The sequence below is a fragment of the Danio rerio genome, chromosome 12 (assembly GCF_049306965.1).
Source record: "Danio rerio strain Tuebingen ecotype United States chromosome 12, GRCz12tu, whole genome shotgun sequence".
NCBI classification, from domain to species: Eukaryota; Metazoa; Chordata; class Actinopteri; order Cypriniformes; family Danionidae; genus Danio; species Danio rerio.
In genome coordinates, this window is record NC_133187.1 from 13,758,368 (window position 1) to 13,778,080 (window position 19,713).

Below are 19,713 nucleotides of genomic sequence, written 5' to 3' on the forward strand. Positions count from 1 at the left end.
GTGGGCATAGTTAGGTAGGTATAGGTAGATACTTTAGGTAGGTTGAAAGATAGATGTCCTAAAGGGAAGAGGGTTGTGGTGGGCATAGGTATGTACAGCAGGTGTGTATCCAAGTGAAAGGGGGCGGTGGTGGGAACAAATACGAATACCCTACACCTAATTGTAAACGAATAGATAGATAGATAGATAGATAGATAGATAGATAGATAGATGGATAGATGGATAGATAGATAAACAGACAGACATTTTGAACGGTAATGATAGGGGTTTTATGGTCTGACTTTTAAGAAAAAATAAACAAACAGCATTGTGTTGGATATTAGGTAAATTGCACTGCAAACTTACATCAACAAAAAAAAAAAGTTTAAATAAAATAAATCTGTATTATTAAGTCTGAATGCTAAGAAAAGCAGGAGCACATAGTCTTTGTTTGACTTTGAACCAAGAAACTAAACCAAAGGTATAAACAATTCAGGGTCTTAATTCAGAATACTTTTGAATGATTTCTGGAGCCTCAAACCTTTCATTTTCCTCATTATTATTTTCTTAAATTCATCACAGTATTGATGTTAAAATCATCCTTTATATCTAAGTGTGTGTGGAGGATGTTTTTAATTTCCATGTGACAAGAGAAATTGATATTTTATTAAAACGAACATTAGAAATGACCATCATGCCTGCATATGTGAAATAACCCAAATGTGCAGATGGACACAGAGAAAATGAAAGTAATGTCCAGATTCATCAAGATTATATCATTGCTGACACTCATGTACACATACCAATGGTGACTTTTTCTTTGTTCGTGTGCTGAGATCTGAGGTTTGCTGAGAGGAGTAAATGCAGAGGTCCACTGCTGTCACAAATGAGAAATCTGCCTGTCCATTCCCTTTATAAAACTTACCATCAGATTAAAACATAATACATTTAAGACACCTTATCTTTTGAGGGGATATATATATATATATCTTACTTTGATTATATATGATACTCAGCTAACATGAAAACAACTGTCATATTTTTTATTTCCTTCGAAAGGCCCGCCCGACAGAGGCTCTGGATCAGGATTGTCAAACTCAATTCCTGGAGGGCCGCCGCCCAGCACAGTTTAGTTCCAACCCTAATTAAACACAGCTGATCAAACTAATTGAGTCCTTCAGGCTTGTTTGAAACCTACAGGTAAGTGTGTTGAAGCAGGGTTGGAACTAAACTGTGAAGGGCTGCGGCCAACCAGGAATTGAGTTTCACATCCCTGCTCTGGATGGTCAGCTATCACCATGTGCTGTGATTAGCGGATCGGCTCCACATGACCAGGAAAAGAATCACATGCTTTTGCGCCTTGTAAATACTATCAGTCAGAGTAGCTGTTAGCCGTATCAGTTTGAGCCTTAATCAAACAGAAAATGAAAAGGACACAACTGAACCTCACGTCTGCTCTCTATAGTAAAATGTGACAAATGTCTTCGACATATATTTGGAATAAGCAGTTATAAGAAATGACGTTCACATACCTTTCGAGAGTTCATTATTTGAGATGTAGAACGTAAGGAAAGCAGCTGCATAGAGAGACACTGCAGCGCCGGTAAAGATTGTGTGTGTTTGCAGGGGTTTGCCTGATAAATATGAAAGCTAAATTGTTAGCGGTGCCAAACAGCATTTCCTGTAGTTTACGTCCTTGCTAAAATATACTATTAACGCTAGACACTACACATGTAATAGATTATTTTTAACAAATAAAAATTCTTACAGGTTGGGGCTCACAATCTACAGCTTTGTCTACCATGACTGGAGCTGCTCCTTTATTGAGGAGTTTTCGCAGAAATCAGCACTGAACTGGGAGATTCCGGAAGCTATTCTTTGTCAAATTATGGCTATTTACATTTTTTATTATTCTCTGGAACATAATTCAAATTAGGGCGAAGCAGTGGCGCAGTAGGTAGTGCTGTTGCCTCACAGCAAGAAAGTCGCTGGTTCAAGCCTTGGCTCAGTTGGCTTTTCTGTGTGGAGTTTGCATGTTCTCCCTGTGTTCGCGTGGGTTTCCTCTGGGTGCTCCGGTTTCCCCCACAGTCCAAAGACATGCGGTACAAGTTAATTGGGTAGGCTAAATTGCCCGTAGTGTGAGTGTGTGGATATTTCCCAGAGATGGGTTGCGGCTGGAAGGGCATCCACTGCGTAAAAACTTGCTGGATAAGTTGGCGGTTCATTCTGCTGTGGCGACCCCGGATTAATAAAGGAATTAAGCCGACAAGAAAATGAATGAATGAATGAATTAAAATTTAACTGTAAGCACGTCTCTCTTCGTGTCATGTCCTTTGGAACCCCAAATACAGAAACAGAACAAGCTTCATGGAAATAGCAGCGTTTGAACGGCATTTTAGCTTTCTCTGCTATAACAATAGTGCCTCTTTTCTGTCCGGGGTATATGTGTGTGGTGAATGCACATAACCCAAAGCATTTGTGATCTCCCTAGCTTGGATGTATTTTTTTGTAGTCCCCTAACTTTGTTCACTGTAAGCTAACTCTGTAAAAGCCAAGTCTCTCCCTTTGCATTGAATGTTAAGCAAATGACATTTAGAGATGTTTGTTCACACAGCTACATTACACATTAAATAAAATTTTAAATATGACATCATAGTGGACCACCCCTTTAAGTGTTTTATTGATTTGGCTCATGTCCAACTTATCTTCATTCAGAGGATAATCTACTTGTTAACTCTGACGTCATGCATCAGTTTCTGGGTGCAAATGAGCAACAAGGGGAACTAATATATGCTTTTATTTATGCAATGACTGGGCACTATAATAAAGTTATTGTTTTGTTTGAAATACATGCAACATGTATGCAAATGAAAAAGTGAATCTGACTTGTATAAACAAACTTTATCCGAAATCATTAATGAAATCATACTGAATCCATACTGATTGGCAAAGAAAAGTATCTTCTGAAACTTTGTTGCGATTATGTACACCTAAATATTGTTTCTAAGGCAGAAGTAACTTTTTTTCTGTGTGGATTTATGCATCTTTAATGATATAACTATTTAAGGTATCACACTATAAAGGTTCAGCATGTTTAATAGTCAAAGTTTTGGCCAGCTTTAGTTTAATGACTACTCTAAATCAGGGTTTCTCAGCCACATTCCTGAAGGACCACCAGCTCTGCACATTTTGTATGTCTTCTTAACCAAACACACCTAATTCAGAATATCAGCTCGTTTGCAGTGACTAAAATACCTGTAACAGATGTGAGAGGCAAAGGAGATGTCTAAAACATGCAGTGTTGATGGTCCTCCAGGAACGTGGATGAGAAACACTGCTCTAAATAACCATATCTATTAATTTCCTGTAAAGTTTAAACTGGTTTTAAATCCTTTATTAAGACCATGATGCATTTTCATTTCGTTTAGTCCAAAATGTAATGCACTTGTGACCTTTCTTCTCAAATCCTTGCGCACATTTAGTGTCAGTCTTCGTCAGAGCTGCTGTTCTCTTCAGGCTCAGATACGTCAGCGATGGGAAACCTCAAGATGGCTGCCACTCCACTCAGCTGATTCAACTCTGAAGAGACAAATCCATGTCAGTGATGATAACTGATACAACTCTCCGAAACAATACTCTGAAGAAGAAACTTACGTTCTCCAGACACGTGCAGGCTTGAGAATATTCTTAAACAGAAGGGAAAAAATAAATTTTACACAACAGAAATCATTCAAAAATGGACCTTTCTTGACCAAAAAAGTCATATGTTAATACCTGACAGTTCCTCCATTTTCTTTCACGTTGTCCACAAGCCGGACATACCGGCCACGGGTGGCAACATCTTGATGTCTGTCATAAACAAAACAAATATTTTTCTGTTTTAAGTACTACATTCATGGCCAAAGGTTTTGAGAATGACACAAATATTAGTTTTCAAAAAGTTTGCTGCTAAACTGCTTTTAGATCTTTGTTTCAGTTGTTTCTGTGATGTACTGAAACATAATTACAAGCACTTCATATGTTTCAAAGGCTTTTATCAACAATTACATGACATTTATGCAAAGAGTCAGTATTTGCAGTGTTGGCCCTTCTTTTTCAGGACCTCTGTAATTCGACTGGGCTTGCTCTCAATCAACTTCTGGGCCAAATCCTGACTGATGGCAACCCATTCTTTCATAATTCCTTCTAGGAGTTTGTCAGAATTAGTGGGTTTTTGTTTGTCCTCCCGCCTCTTAAGGATTGACCACAAATTCTCAATGGGATTAGGATCTGGGGAGTTTCCAGGCTATGGACCCAAAATTTCAACGTTTTGGTCCCTGAGCTACTTAGATATCACTTTTGCCTTATGGCACGGTGCTCCATCGTGCTGAAAAATGCATTGTTCTTTACCAAACTGTTGTTGGATTGTTGGAAGAAGTTGCTTTTGGAGGGTGTTTTGGTACTATTATTTATTCATGGCTGTGTTTTTGGGCAAAATTTCGAGTCAGCCCACTTCCTTGGATGAGAAGCAACCCCACACGATTGGTCTCGGGATGCTTTACTGTTGGCATGACACAGGACTGATGGTAGCGTTCACCTTTTCTTCTCCGGACAAGCGTTTTTCCAGATGCCCCAAACTATTTTAAAGGGGCTTCATCAGAGAATATGACTTTGCCCCAGTCCTCAGCAGTCCACTCCATACTTTTTTGCAAAAGATTATTCTGTCCCTGATGTTTTCTTGGAGAGAAGTGGCTTCTTTGCTGCCCTTCTTGACAACAGGCCATCTTCCAAAAGTCTTCGCCTCACTGTGCGTGCAGATGAGCTCACACCTGCCTGCTGCCATTCCTGAGCAAGCTCTGCACTGGTGGCACTCCGATCCCTCAGCTGAATCCTCTTTAGGAGACGATCCTGGAACTTTCTGGACTTTCTTGGTCGCCTGAAGCCTTCTTTACAAGAATTAAACCTCTTTCCTTGAAGTTCTTGATGATTCTATAAATTGTTGATTCAGGTGCAATCTTAGTAGCCACAATATTCTTGCCTTTGAAGCCATTTTTATGCAACGCAATGATGGCTGCACGCGTTTCTTTGCAAGTCACATGGTTAACAATGGAAGAACAATGATTTCAAGCATCACCCTCCTTTTAACATGTCAAGTCTTCCATTTTAACCCAATTAGCCTGACATAATGATCTCTAGCCTTGTTCTTGTCAACATTCTCAAAGTTAACAAGGCGATAACTGAAATGATCTCAGCAGGTCCTTTAATGACAGCAATAAAATGCAGTGGAAAGTTTTTTTCAGGATTAAGTTAATTTTCATGGCAAAGAAGGACTATGCAATTCATCTGATCACTCTTCATAACATTCTGGAGTATATGCAAATGGCTATTATAAAAACTTAAGCAGCAACTTTTCCAATTTCCAATATTTACGTAATTCTCAAAACTTTTGGCCATGACTGTAGACATACAGTGCTAAGCAAATATTTGAGTACATCCCATTTTGAAAATGAATATTTGTATCCATTTCTCGGTGAATGTAAGCAATGTATTGTCGTGCATTTAAACAAAACAGATTTTTAAAACAAATATATTTATACAAATAATATTTTAATCACCAAACATATTTAGAAATGAAAAGATAATACAATTCAATTCAAGCAAAATAACGTAAAAACAATTACAACTTACAAAATTTCAACTAAATTTTTACATTTTTCTTCTCTTTATTTTCCCTCTTTTTTTAATTTGTATTTAATATTTTTCTATAACATAAATGTGGGTGTACTAGTTTTTGGACTGTTATCATAAGTTATTTTGTTAGATAAGCTCTAGATTTGACTTCAGTACTGACTAATCTAGTATATATACAATTATAATATTGTATAGATTCCTATTAAAAATATGAATTTAAAAGATAGATTTGGGAGTTGTGTATTTGTATATGCTGAACACTGTACGCTGATATTCATATATTCAATATATCGTGTTTATGAACTTGCGTGATATTAATATTGTGGGCACAAACTACTCTACCAAGTAATTATTTGAGATTTCAATTTTTAGAGTGCTTTAAAGAATAGTCAGATTCTATTTGCAGTGGTTGTTTTTCACACCACCAAATGCTGGAAGACTTAATAGAAGATTTATTTTCAAACATTAACATGTTTATGTTAATCTGACCAACGAAATTGAAAATTCATTGACTTTTTATAGGCTTTTTGTTCATTAACTCTGTACAGTACAGTTAAATGTTTTAACATCAGTTAATTTAAAGTCAATGCAATGACAACTACAAAAACATTTATTAATCTTAGGTGATCTTAGTTTAAACTAAGAAAATAAAGTGAGAAATTCTAGTTTTAATAAATGAAGTTAATAACTAATTAAGTTATATTTATTATTAACTTTAACATATAACTATAATACGGCCATTTCTTATTGTTGATTGTAGTGCATTACCTAATGATTACCAATGAAACTGTGTTACCTATAGCACTTTATCATCCTTTTGCAATTAAATATAACCAAGTATATGCAATAAATCAAAACACTAGGTAATGTTTGGTAATTATACCTTTCAACGTAGTTGCGATAAGTATTGTAAGGTATAGTGATAATATCATTTATTATGATAAAAGCTTTAGCAATTAATTGCAAATTCACCCACCATAGTTTAACCAAAAAAGAATGTTTACTTTCTATTTACTCATGCTCAAGTGGTAAAAAACCCGTAACCACTGACCTCTATAGTAGGAAAAAGAAATATGAAAGTCAATGGTTACATGTTTTTAGTTTTCTTATAAATTTCTTTTTTTGTGTACCAGATTTGAAACCACTTGAGGGTGTGTAAATAGAGAGTACATTTTCATTTTGGGTGTACTATCCCTTTAAGTACACAATAAACAAGACAATACATTTATAAACAGAACATTTAATAGGGATTTTTAAAAGTACCTGAATAGTGTGTCACTGATCAGCAGGATATCAATGGCCAAAGCTTCACTTGCTCTTTCCACATGAGCCAACCTGTAGAAAACCAAAATGAATGCAAATATCTCATAAATAATAAGTTACACTGATTAAAAAAACACACACACAAAAGTTATCCTTATTAAGGTTGAGTGTACTACTGATAAGAGTTGCTCATTTAAATGATAGATTGTGATCACCCGTAGAAAGCTCGATCCGGCTCCTGTTGAAGCATCTTGTAAAAGTCCTCCAAAGCCTTGACCTCTCCAGCTGCCTAATACAGAAAACAAATATCACACAGTAATAAACCCCACCCTGTGCTTGCAGAAAGCCAGAAGTTATATTTGCAATTGTACAAACTAAACCTAGTCACCTTGGTGTCAGATAATCGAGCCGTGACTGCTGGATCACACAGCACCTCTATAAAAAGCAAACATCGCACATTGAAACTTTATAAAATATGTTTCTAAAAATAAACTTTAAGCATTCATTTATTTTCTTATCGGCATAGTCCCTTTATTAATCAGGGGTCGCCACAGCAGAATGAACCGCCAACTTATCCAGCATGTGTTTTACGCAGCGGATGCCCTTCCAGCTGCAACCCATCACTGGGAAACAACCAGACACACTCATTCGCACACATATACTATGGACAATTTAGCACATGCTTCTGAACTTGTGAGCAAACCGACAGGAACACGTGGAGAACAAGCAAACTCCACACAGAAATGCCAACTGAACCAGCCGAGGCTCAAACCAGCGGCCTTCTTGCTGTGAGGTAATCATGCTACCAATGACTGTAAAAAATATGGACGACGCGACAGCCCCTTTTACCATTGAACGCCTTGAGGGCAAAACGCCTGCTTGACGGGCACAAACTGTCGCAAAAGACTGCTGAAATTGGAGCCTTGACATGCGCAGAAGGACTGTCTGATGGAGCCAGAGGAGGAGCTGCGAAAATGAGTCGAGCTTCCAACCAAACGCTTTATGTAAAATCAACCACGCCCCCCGAACTTCTCAGCATGCGTTTGCTGTCATATCAACACAAATGGATGTAATAACGTTAACAAATATGAGGGTTTTATATATTCAATCGTGCCGGCTCTGGGCCGCAGCGCATAACCTACTCTCGGCGTCACGGGCTGATTCCGGCTCGCATGCGGCAGCGCCAGCTCGCTCGGCCGCCGCATCTGGCTCGATTGACTCGGGCTGGAATCGGGCAGTAAGTCCAGGCATCCGGAGTAGGTCCAGCAGAGGTAGTCAGTCTGAGCTCTGATGGGTAAGTCTCCGACAGGCGAGAATCTAACCGGAACTGGCCCGAGTGTATTTTGCTATCTGGGTGGCTAGGCGTGTATTAGCAAACTAAAAAAGCCCGAAAAAAGCCCTGACCTTAGCGAATAAACAGTGTTCCACCAGGATCATGTATGTCAGAAACTGTAGTTTACTGCTGAACTCATTTTGTCATGGTGAAATAACACAGAAATCGAATAATAACACTTCAGTCTTCTGCCGAAGCTCAGACGCGCTGCTTTAAGAAACTGTCAATCACAGCTCTCAATCACGATGACACGCCCAGCATTAAATTACTGCTAAAAACAAACTGTTTACAAAAATGAAGATCTGCACCTATTTCAGCACAATAACCAGTGCCTTAATCGACCAGAACCATCTTTCGGGACATTTTATTGCAAGTGTAATTAATTTTCTTATTTGGGCTCAAGTCTCCTTCATTAACACGGAGAAGGCGGGCTTTATGACTTGTACTGCAGCCAGCCCCCAGGGGGCGATCTAACGGCCGAGACCTTCACTCAAACGCAGGCTTGCGGCACACTTGCATGCTACCCACTGCGCCATCTTGCTGTCCCATAAACCTTAAACTGATTTATAAATGGAAACACAAATAAACATATAAGTTAATACACTTTTAAAATGTATTTCTTAATAAAGATAATATTTAAAATCCATGTGAACTGGAAGATGCTGAGACTTCTTTATGTGGATGCACTCAAAACTAATGAAATAATAAAGTAGGGGGCTGGGTTTTCTTTTGTGCATCATTCCCTCATAACAAACTAACGGTAAAAGTTATTGCACACTGATGCCTCATTCACACTAGCAGGTCTGTGTAGGTCTCCAGCACGGAGAATACAAACGGCCTCTAAGCGAGCTGAAGAAAGATGACATGAGCTCTACTGGTGCTCCTACTGGTTGTCGCTCAAAAAAAGTCGCTCTTCATTTGCATAAAGTTGAAGGATTCTCAACTTTGTTTTGTCACTAGACACGCCCACCTGTTTGCCAGCGGTCACTCGCGTAGACGAAGGTCGCCGGAAGTCGCTCACTCTCCGTTGAAATAAACGGTTGCTTGTTCCTCGTCATGTGAATGAGGCTTGAATCGGTTTTTGTACGTTAAAAATTTAATTGGTAACACTTGATGGCCCATTTGAGTATTAGAAGATACAGTTGATACAGTTTTGATACAGATATTCAACAGACATTTGACTGACTATAAGAAAGTTTGCAAGTACATGTCAACTTACACTAACTCTAACCCCAACCTTACAGTCTACTTGTAATTTAATGAGAATTAGTTAGCATGTAGATGCAATGTAACTTAAAGTTAACAAACTGACCATCAAAATAAAGGATGACCAATTAATTCAACCTCATGTTGTGTGAATCGTATTGACACAATGCCTCCAAAACTTTTGTCCATTATAAAATCGAACCGGGTTTGATTTTTTTCCACTTTTCGCATCCGAAAAAGCACTTTGAGAGTGTTTTGACAGTTCAGAGCCACCAGCTATGTTTCCATCCAAATATTCAAATCAATTTCATGAGCAAAACTGGAATTTCACAACAAAGACGTGTGAATAAAGCAGTGTTTCTATCCAAACAGTCAAAGAGAACAAAAATTGTCACTTCCAGATTAACTGGAGGCAAATATCTACAGTAAAAACGATATTTGCTACGGTAGAAGCTGCGTCAATCTTTTACTAATTTAATAAATGGCTTGCGCTTCAGAAGACGATGCCGACGCGCATTGAACAAATGGTGGTGTTTGAATGCGTGAAATTGGGGGCACAGACACTTTTGACAGTTCTGGAGGTAATTAATAATGTAATAACACTAATACTGAAATGGTTACGACAATTTAGAACAAACAAAACAACTTTTCAAATGATTTGTCTATTTACACACTTTTTTATCAACACATGATCTCTTATAACAATAATCACATGCGCATACTGAAATTTGTGCGGTAAAAGTGTTTCCATCTTAGTTTATGCACATATTTTCTTATCGAATAAAATGTTTATCCTACTCACTTATGCGCATATGTTTTGTATGCACATTTTCAAAATTTATGCGCATCTTGCCGTTTCCATCAACCTTTTTTTTTTTATGCGCATATCCAAAATGCACATAAAAATAGGTGGATGAAAACAGCTACTCTACAAGCAAAAAGCTAAATACAGACTGCTGTCATTTGAGTAACAGATAACTTTATGACAAACACAGTGCATAAAATGACAAAATGTAGCAGATAGTTCAGAACCCCTATATCAGGGATCACCAAACTTGTTCCTGGAGGTTCGGTATCCTGCAGATTTTAGCTCCAACCCTAATCAAACATACCTGAACAAGCTAATCAAGGTCTTACTAGGTATACTTGAAACACCTAGGCAGCTGTGTTGAGGCAAGTTGGAGCTAAACCCTGCAGGGCACCGGACCTCCATATACAAGATTTGTGACCCCTGGCCTATATGCTGGATTCAGTGACTGGCGCACCTCTGCCCTGCTGCTGTTTGGCGTGTGTGCGTGTATGTCCATACATTTGAAGTATTGCCCTAAGATATAATATAATATATCCACTTTCCGGTCCGTTGCTTCAACACGTCAATGTGCCATCTATTATAATTTCCAAGCATACTGCCAATCTCTGTTCAGGATCTGTTTATGTATGTGAATGTGTGAAGAATCACAAGCAATCTATCAAAATTCCACTGATTTCAAGAAATAAACTTTGCATTTCGGGATAATTCAGCGCAGCTCTTTGATAATGGGCTGAACTCTCCTTCCTTTCCATCCAATATTAGATGAACACAATATGCTGCCAATTCCTTTTTCTACTTTGGAGAAGAGAGAGAAAAAAAAGTATCACTGCTAAAACTGACTCCGAAAATGTTTAAAATGTTTTCATAATGGATTAATTAATACGTATCAGGCTCAGTGTGCAAGGAATTTTTCGCTTTTAAATACGAAAAAAAACACATACTAAAATTTTGGACTTCAGTGTGCAAAAATCTTTAGAGAGGGTATTAATATGTAGTTGCTATGGAGACCCTCAGGTTGAAGTGAACTGAAGGACCGCAACTCCATAAGCGAAAGGGTCAAACTTTCATTGAATATTACCAAAAAACAAAATAAAAAATTTCAGTGTATTAACTTGCACAGATTAATGATTTACCTTAAAAAATAATAATGTGAGCTAGCCAAATATACACAGTAAACTTTGATTTCACACAGACATTAATCATTTATATTTTATATCAATATAAAATAAAAACAGGCGGTGCTGAGGCGCAGTGGGCAGGGCTGTCGCCTCACAGCAAGAAGGCTCTCTTATATTTGTTCAACCTACACTTTAGGACTCTATATCTCCTACCAGACGGAAGTAGTTCATAATGTGGAAACAAAACAATGAATTGGATCATTCAGAATCCTTTCCACCAAACTGAGGACACAATTCTCATATAAAACTTGAGAATTAAAATATTCATCATGCCCAACAATTTTCCATCCTGTCCTTAAGAAATCCATAAACTTAGATTTACACTGTACAGATAGATCTGTACACAGATCTCACACTGTGATACCATATCTAACAATGCTTTCCAGAACAGCTTCATAAAACAGCATCATAAGCTTCTTTTAACTCCAAAAAAAGATGTAACCTCTGTAAAAAAAAATACAATCTACACACTCTGTGTGTTTTTCATGTAAAAGAACTATCAAGGTAAATGCCCAAGTGCTTATAGGTCTCTGACTGAGTGATAAGAAGGTCATGTACAATCACTTGATGATGGTCACCTATACTTTGGGTCAAATACCATCTCTTCAGTTTTCTTAGTATTTATTTTTAGCTTATTTTTATCACACAAATCAACAAACCGGCTAATTTCTTACTGGTAGATAACACTAATATCTTCATTCTCATAAAGTTGTCATCTTCTTTCAGCCCTGATTAATAAAGGGACTTAGCTGAAAAGAAAATGAATCAATCAATCAATCAATTTAAAATGAAATTTGAATATACCTTTGAGAGAATACTTGTGTCCGGACGAGGAATGAACCACCATGAACTTGGATCTGTTCTCCAAAAGAAGTTTGCAGTCTTGTCTCACAGCCTCTTTAAAGAGGTACGAGATGAACTGATCTTTCACAAAACCTGGACTGGCCACCAGAATACACTTCACCACTGAAAAACACAAATACAGTCAAATGCCCGTGTTTGTTTATCCACTTTCTATCTTCATTATTAATAAGTTATAATAATAATGATACCATCAAAGTTGAAGTGTCTCAGAATGCCCTGCATTACAGCCTCATAAAATCGCTCCAATGCCTGAAAGAGAACACAGTGTTAGTATGCAACAAGCATCTTATTTTGAGATATGCAAATACTGAGAGACATCTTTTGTAACAAGAACTGTTTCATAAAAGCAAGTAACATCTTATTGATTAAAGAAAAACTTGGACTTAAAAAACATCATAATAATGCAGTAGCATTAACAGAATAAGGAGGTCTGAGTAAGGTTATAAATATCTGAAAAAATGAAAATGTTCAGCAATGAGGACCCTTCATAGGTCAATGTGACCGGATTGACATTAGAACAGCTAATGTGTAGAATTGAGACCTTACAGTTGGGCTGCACAATTCTGGCTAAAATTAGAATCATATATTTTTTTTTTTTGCTTAAAATCAAGAATCACAATTTTCTCACGATTGTGTAGACATTAAAATAAAGGTTAATACGAATAGGCTATTATTTTTGTTATTTGTGAAACATATGGTAAAACAACAATATAAGGCCTATGTGTAGGTCTAATGTTGGTTAAAATGCTTAATTCGGTATAGACTTGGAATGGTGGACTTAAACAGACATAAATATGTCCTGGTCATTAATGCACAGTGTGATGACATCAGAATACAACCATTCATAATTCTAAAGTTGGATTATAATATTCAAAAAAAAAAAAAAACATACAATCTAATCATACCTTCTCCGCAGCTCCCAAATGACCACTCTGTGCAACAAACTGAACGCTGTTTACAACTTTATTACCTGTTATTCACACTCTATGCAGGTTTTGTTCACTAAAGTTAACATCATTGGCGGGCTAGTGTCCTATCAGTAGTAAACATCAGATTCGTCAGATTAGGGGTCATTTCTTAGCCGCAAATACGTCATTGCATTATGACAGTAACAACATTTTTGGGTGAATTATACCTTGTAGATGCAGTGTGTGACACATTTATGCCATTTGGAGGTGTCCATGTTGCTGAGTAAAGTATGTAAAACAATATGAAGATTTGTGCAACCGCCTTTAAGCTTCTCTCCTCACCATGAAAATATAACTGGTAGAAAAGCTGAATTGAGATTGTGTGTAGGATCGAGATCGCAACCTTTTTTTGATTAATTGTGCAGCCCTGCCTGTAAAAAAAATTATGGAATACATAAAAACTATTTATGACACAGAAAAAGAAGTTTGGTTCACCTTGTCATGTTGAGTGCAACTGCCTTTCCTCTTGCGAGGGATGGTGACCTCAACCTTCGCCCTTAGTAAGGTCATGGCTGGAGTCACAAGAACCAGATTGGCCAGACCTTCCTGCATCACGACAGCGGCCACATCTGCTTTCTGAGCAGGATCACATGCCTGCTCTGTTGATTTAATAAAGGCAAGTTTAGAAATTATTAAGGCATTGCGTCAATTTAATGTATTTCACGTAAAAAAAAAATTTAAGGCTTTGTTCACCCCCCAAAAAAACTCGAATGACTTTGTTCACCAATGTTTCCAAGGTGCGCGTATAATACAGGCAGTATGATGTTTTGGCATTAGAGTCAGCAGAGCAACACACAAGCATTTGGAACTACAGTAAATAATGAGTAAATCAAAAGTTTTTGGATGAACTTTGCCTTTAGGTCATAGGTCTCAATCTCAATTCCTGGAGGGCCGCAGCTCTGCACAGTTTTCTCCAACCCTAATCAAACACAGCTGATCTAGTAGTGTCTACTCTGCTAGTCTTGAACAGCTTGATTTGTTGGATCAGCTGTGTTTGATTAGGGTTGAAGCAAAACTGTGCAGAGCTGCGGCCCTTCAGGAATCGAGTTTGAGACCTATGCTTTAAGTAAATGTAAAGAGCGAGGACAAATTGTTTTTAAAGCTTGATAGATCTGATTGCTCTGCATTTTTATGTGCCCAAAAGAAAGCTGAACGACTTCACAAAACACTCTTTGTTTACCAGAAGTAAAATAAACTAATTATTTGAGCCACTAAATATTATATCATTATTTTTTTAAACAAAATAATTTTACTTTTTATTTATTGACATTTTCACAAAGTACGCAAAATTTGTACAAGCAAAACTAGTTTAATTCAGTCAGAAAATGCAGCAAAAACACACCAACACATTACCAATTCTGTCCAACACCACGCTGTCCCAGACTTTTTTGGCGAGGGTAAACTTCCTGTTGAGCTCCAGCTCTATGGTATGATAGGCACCCATCTACATATGACACAATAGAAGCAACATGTCTCATTTTAAAGCAACGTTCACATTTCTACTATGACAACATAAGATAAGTGAGGGTGAATATTAGCTATAAATATATTTTCTCAGTTATTTAAAACATTTTTTTTTTTGCCAAGTTCAACAAGTTTTTACTACCAGCCATGTCACTGACAATTAATTTGTGCAGTCCCATAGAAAAAAAATAATAAATAATTTCTGGAAAAATGACAATCATTTCAGACGAAATTAGACAAAAATGTCTGCAATATGCATATAAAACTTAATTTTAAATAATAATATTATTATTAAATCATATATTTAAGTTGTAAGTGTAATTTAAAACTTAAATGACTAAAAAAACGACATCCAAACTTAAATAAAACAAGGCATAAGTATGATTGAAGCCTACACTTGCATTTGGAGATAAGAACAAAAAGAACATAACCGAACGAACTGTCATTTTAGATCATATAAACACGAGCAAGACTGTATAAACATAATTCAAAACTGTAATCTTTTATTTGTGCTATACCTACAATTACAACAAAAGATTGCGGTATTGCTAAATATAGAAAGCAAATGGTGACATTTCGGTAATCCAAGTCCCCATGATCAATTTTGAAAACAATTTTTGGATAAGAATAGACTATACATTACCTAATTTGTTTGCAATTTTCAGGTTCATGTAAAAAAATGTATATTTATGTATGTATATGGTGTTTTTTTTTTAGGTAGGACAAAGAGTGGAGCACAATATTGACTGTATGATTGGTCAGGACTGCAATCAAATGCTGGGAGAGCTAAAGTTAATTACAAAGTCACGAAAACAAATCTAAATGCATACTGACCTTCACATATTGGTTCTCCTGGATGTTTGTTCCTTTGACTCTGAGCTGGCAGGCTTGGGAATCAAAGTCTATGGTTTCCACACAAAGAGTCAATGTGGTGCGCACACGTGAACTGCCCACACTGCCCGTGGAAGACTCTGTCTGCACTTTCCTGTTTGTGACATCGAAATATTTTTATTAAGTAAACAAGTGAAATCTCTGATACTAAATGTGCTAAACCAAACCAAAAAAATAAATAAAATACAGTGTGATACAATTAAGACCCACCTGATGGTTGAAGCTCTGAGGCTGTCGCCCACCTGCAGTAGGTTGTAGGTGTGCCACATATCCTCTGCTTCGTCAGGTATTAGTGTCACCTGACTAAAAAAAAAACATAAAAATAGAAGAAATTACAACTAGGAGCCTTGGACTGACTGAAAAGGGAAATACTGAAATCTTGAACACCGGTTTTGCAACTTAAACGAAAACTAATTAAGTCTAATCTGAATGGTATTATAAATGTATATTTGTGTATTATACTCTATATACATATATTAGTACTATAGATGCTTAAAGAATTGTATAATAACTATTTATTCTAATTTAACAGACTATTGTAGTTTAATAAAAGAAACAAACTCTGAAACAAACAGTTATCATTAGCCCATTTTCGCCAATATCGTTTAAAACAGGAGTCTCAAACTCGCGGCCCGCGGGCCATTTGCGGCCCTCAGTGCAATATTTTGTGTCCCGCGCCGACCGCTGTACTCTGACAGAATCAGCGGAGCGGGGAGAGAGAGCGCTCCCCGCTCCGCTGATTCTATCCGTACACAGCGCGCTTGTCACTCAATGCGCGTTGTCGCGCGCGTTCTGATCAGCTGTGTTGTCGCGCGCGTACTCAAGAGCGGTGTTATCGCGCCCCTACTGAAGGGCGGGACTATGTGTGTCGCGTCGCAGAGGCACTTTTGATCATTTTGGATGGGCACTTTCTATGCAAGACTAAAAAGGGCATGTGCTCTGCACAGGTTGAGCCCTATGTGTGCACGTGCCTGCCCTGCATCTTATATATATTGATATTATAGGTAGATACAGACTGGTACAGACTGATGTGACTGGAGTGGGGTGGGGGTGTTTTATTTATACATATATACGCCTTTTTTTTAGGTGAGGGAATGGAAGTTTTGAGTGAGTTCCCCCACTTTTTTCCCTAGGACTTCAATAAGTCAAAGTACAGGTCTAGACTTAATGATGATCATCTTCAAGCCATACTGAGGGTCTCAACTGCTTCCGCTCTAAAGCCAAATGTGGTTCAGATTTGTGAGAAGAAGCGCTGTCAAGTCTCTGGCAGCAAGAAATAGGCAAAAGATGCCATGTTCAGAAGAACTGTTCATAATCTTCACTCAATGTTCTATTAATGTTCAGGACACTTCATGTTCAGAAGAAATAATTAAAACTGTTAATAATGACATTTGAGGACTTTTTTTTTGTGAAATCCCTTATGCGGCCCAGCCTCACCCAGACTTTGCCTCCTGCGGCCCCCAGGTAAATTGAGTTTGAGACCCCTGGTTTAAAAGAAAAACAAACTTAAGAAAAACTCTATCTATCTGAGACTAGGCATAAAACATGCTCTAAAACATATTCTTTTCAAATGTCTGAGTAAAAAAACAAACATTTTCCCCCTTTAAACAATGTATTTATTTTGAGAAACTTTTCAAATATTTTAGGAAAGTAAACATATTAGGCTGAATAATTCAAGTGAATCGTGGACTTCTGCTGTCTTCATTAGTTTCAAAAACACTGATTTATTGACAATTTATAAAGCATCTTTGGATGTGTGGAGTTTGCATGTTCGCCCTGTGTTCGCGTGGGTTTCCTCCGGATGCTCCAGTTTTCCCCACAGTCCAAAGACATGCGGTACAGGTGAATTGGGTAGGCTAAATTGTCCGTAGTGTAGAAGTGTGTGAGTGGATGTTTCCCAGAGATGGGTTGGGGCTGGAAGGGCATGCGCTGCGCAAAAACGTGCAATTTCATAACTGTAACAAGAGACAATTCAATCATAACCTAATGTTAAAATACCCATCAAAACAATATTTATCAATATGTATGGGTCCTCGGAAGCTGTAGAAATTATGTTTACATCCCTCAAAATGGTTAGGATTAGGTTGGCTCGGAAGACACCCCCCTTACTAACGAAGGCCCCGAATTTACCCCATACATGAATATAATATAATATAATATAATATAATATAATATAATATAATATAATATAATATAATATAATATAATATAATATAATATAATATAATGTGTATTTATATACACTCTAAGTGCTTCACAATCATGAGGGTGTCTCTCCACACCACCACCAGTTTGTAACATCCACTTGGATGATGCGATGGCACCCACAGGACAACGTCGATATTTTACACTGCCGATATTTTAAATGACAATATATTTACTAAATATTAATGCAAGAAACCAATCCAAAACTAAAACATTACTTATATACTCAATAAAAATCTATTAAATCTAGCTAATTCAGCAGCCTATAGAACAACAAAAATAATAGTGTTGCCTTGGTTACTGCAGTAAACAAAGCAGCATGATGTAAAATCTAGCAGAATTTTATCGATTTCACAAACTACACAGAATCCTGGTATTCGCAGATTTAATTCAGGCACACTTTATCATACAATCATATATTGCTTAATCAAAAATGATATAAAATTTAATACCTTGCAAAATAGCATTTAAGACTTTATTACTTTTTAAGGGCCTAAATTTTCTGTAAATTGATTTATCAACTTCTAATACTTTTAAGACCCCGTGGACAGCCTGAACAATCTGCTTTAAGAGAAGTCATCATTTGCTACTTCATTGTTTTTAAAATAAAGAAAGCATTTTACAGGTAACGTTTATTCTAAACCTTGGAGCTTATTCTTGAAAAAAAAAAGCAATAAAAGTATGTAAAGCTCCAAAAGTGGACCATATTACAATTGATTTGAATACTATTTTGGCTATTGTTGTCATCCATGAATTTTCAAATGTACTTTTTTTTTACAAGAGAGGCAAGACAACTTGTGAAGCTCTAGGTTAAAATCTATAATATAATTATTATTATGTTTTAATTCATTTTTTTATTATTATTCTAATGGCCAAATTCTAACTAAGGACTGTTTAATGTGCTGAGCAGTTTGTTATGTGCCTAATAAATGACAATAGACTACAGCTTTTAAATTAAAAACTTAAACAGATTCCTATTTTTTTCTAGTAATATACGATGTGATAAATATGTAAATACAAATATTTTAAAAAATATATTATTTTACATTTCTTTATTCCAAATCTTTAGCAAATATTTTTGGTATATCAAAAAGTGTGGTAACCATCCTAAAAAATAATGCTTAAATGTTAAAATGCCGTATTTAAATATTATAATTAAACAGAAAACGAGAAGCATAACTGCAAAAAAATGAAAAAAGACCCCTTTACCAGACTGGCTACGGGCCTGTTATATATCAATTATTTATATTACACTAGTCCGTGTGATTATCTTAAAATTGTCATTTACTTTAAGCATATTATTTCATTAACTAAATTATCTTATCTTTTCCATTTTCCAAACAAAATTACACACCCTTCTTTGTCCTCGTAAAGACCCCAGTTTGAAAACACCGGGCTATAAAAGCGCAGGTGGTCAAAGGGGGGCGCTACGAGCAAGGCAAACGCAATTTTGGGGCTGTGGCAATGTGAAACAATCCTGCCAAGTTTGAAAACACAACACTGGGTAAGCAATACAGCCAGCATTTTGGGTTATAATGGTGTCGGTTCTACAAACAGAAAAGATCCGTTATTACGCCACCATGTTTCATTTATACAAAAGTATCCGATTATTCTATTGTATTGTCATATAATACCAACATCGCATCATGGCACTACAACCCCACTCAACTGGTAAATATAATGCCCAAAAGTGGTGTACATGTAGACTCGTGTTCACAAACACTCACCCGGCATTATCCTTCTCGATGTCTTTATGAACCAACTTCATGGTCAATGAGGTTAACTATTCAAAAACAAAATACATCTTTGATAATGAGTAATCTACTCTATTTAATAGTCTGTTTTGGTAACGTTTCCGCCTCAGCAATAGCACATTCTGCT

At 36.8% G+C, this 19,713-nt stretch overlaps 1 protein-coding gene across 1 annotated transcript; it reads right to left on the reverse strand.

Annotated features, from left to right (window-relative positions):
* Positions 1–3,358: 3,358 nt before the first annotated feature.
* Positions 3,359–19,708, reverse strand: pelo (pelota mRNA surveillance and ribosome rescue factor). The gene is given in 13 exon segments (NM_201136.1): positions 3,359–3,558; positions 3,634–3,665; positions 3,754–3,828; positions 6,913–6,984; positions 7,128–7,201; positions 7,301–7,347; positions 12,245–12,406; positions 12,493–12,553; positions 13,708–13,871; positions 14,626–14,716; positions 15,571–15,721; positions 15,838–15,930; positions 19,560–19,708. Coding segments are annotated over 13 exon segments (1,158 nt in total). The 5' UTR covers positions 19,601–19,708; the 3' UTR covers positions 3,359–3,463.
* Between the last annotated feature and the right edge of the window lie 5 nt (positions 19,709–19,713).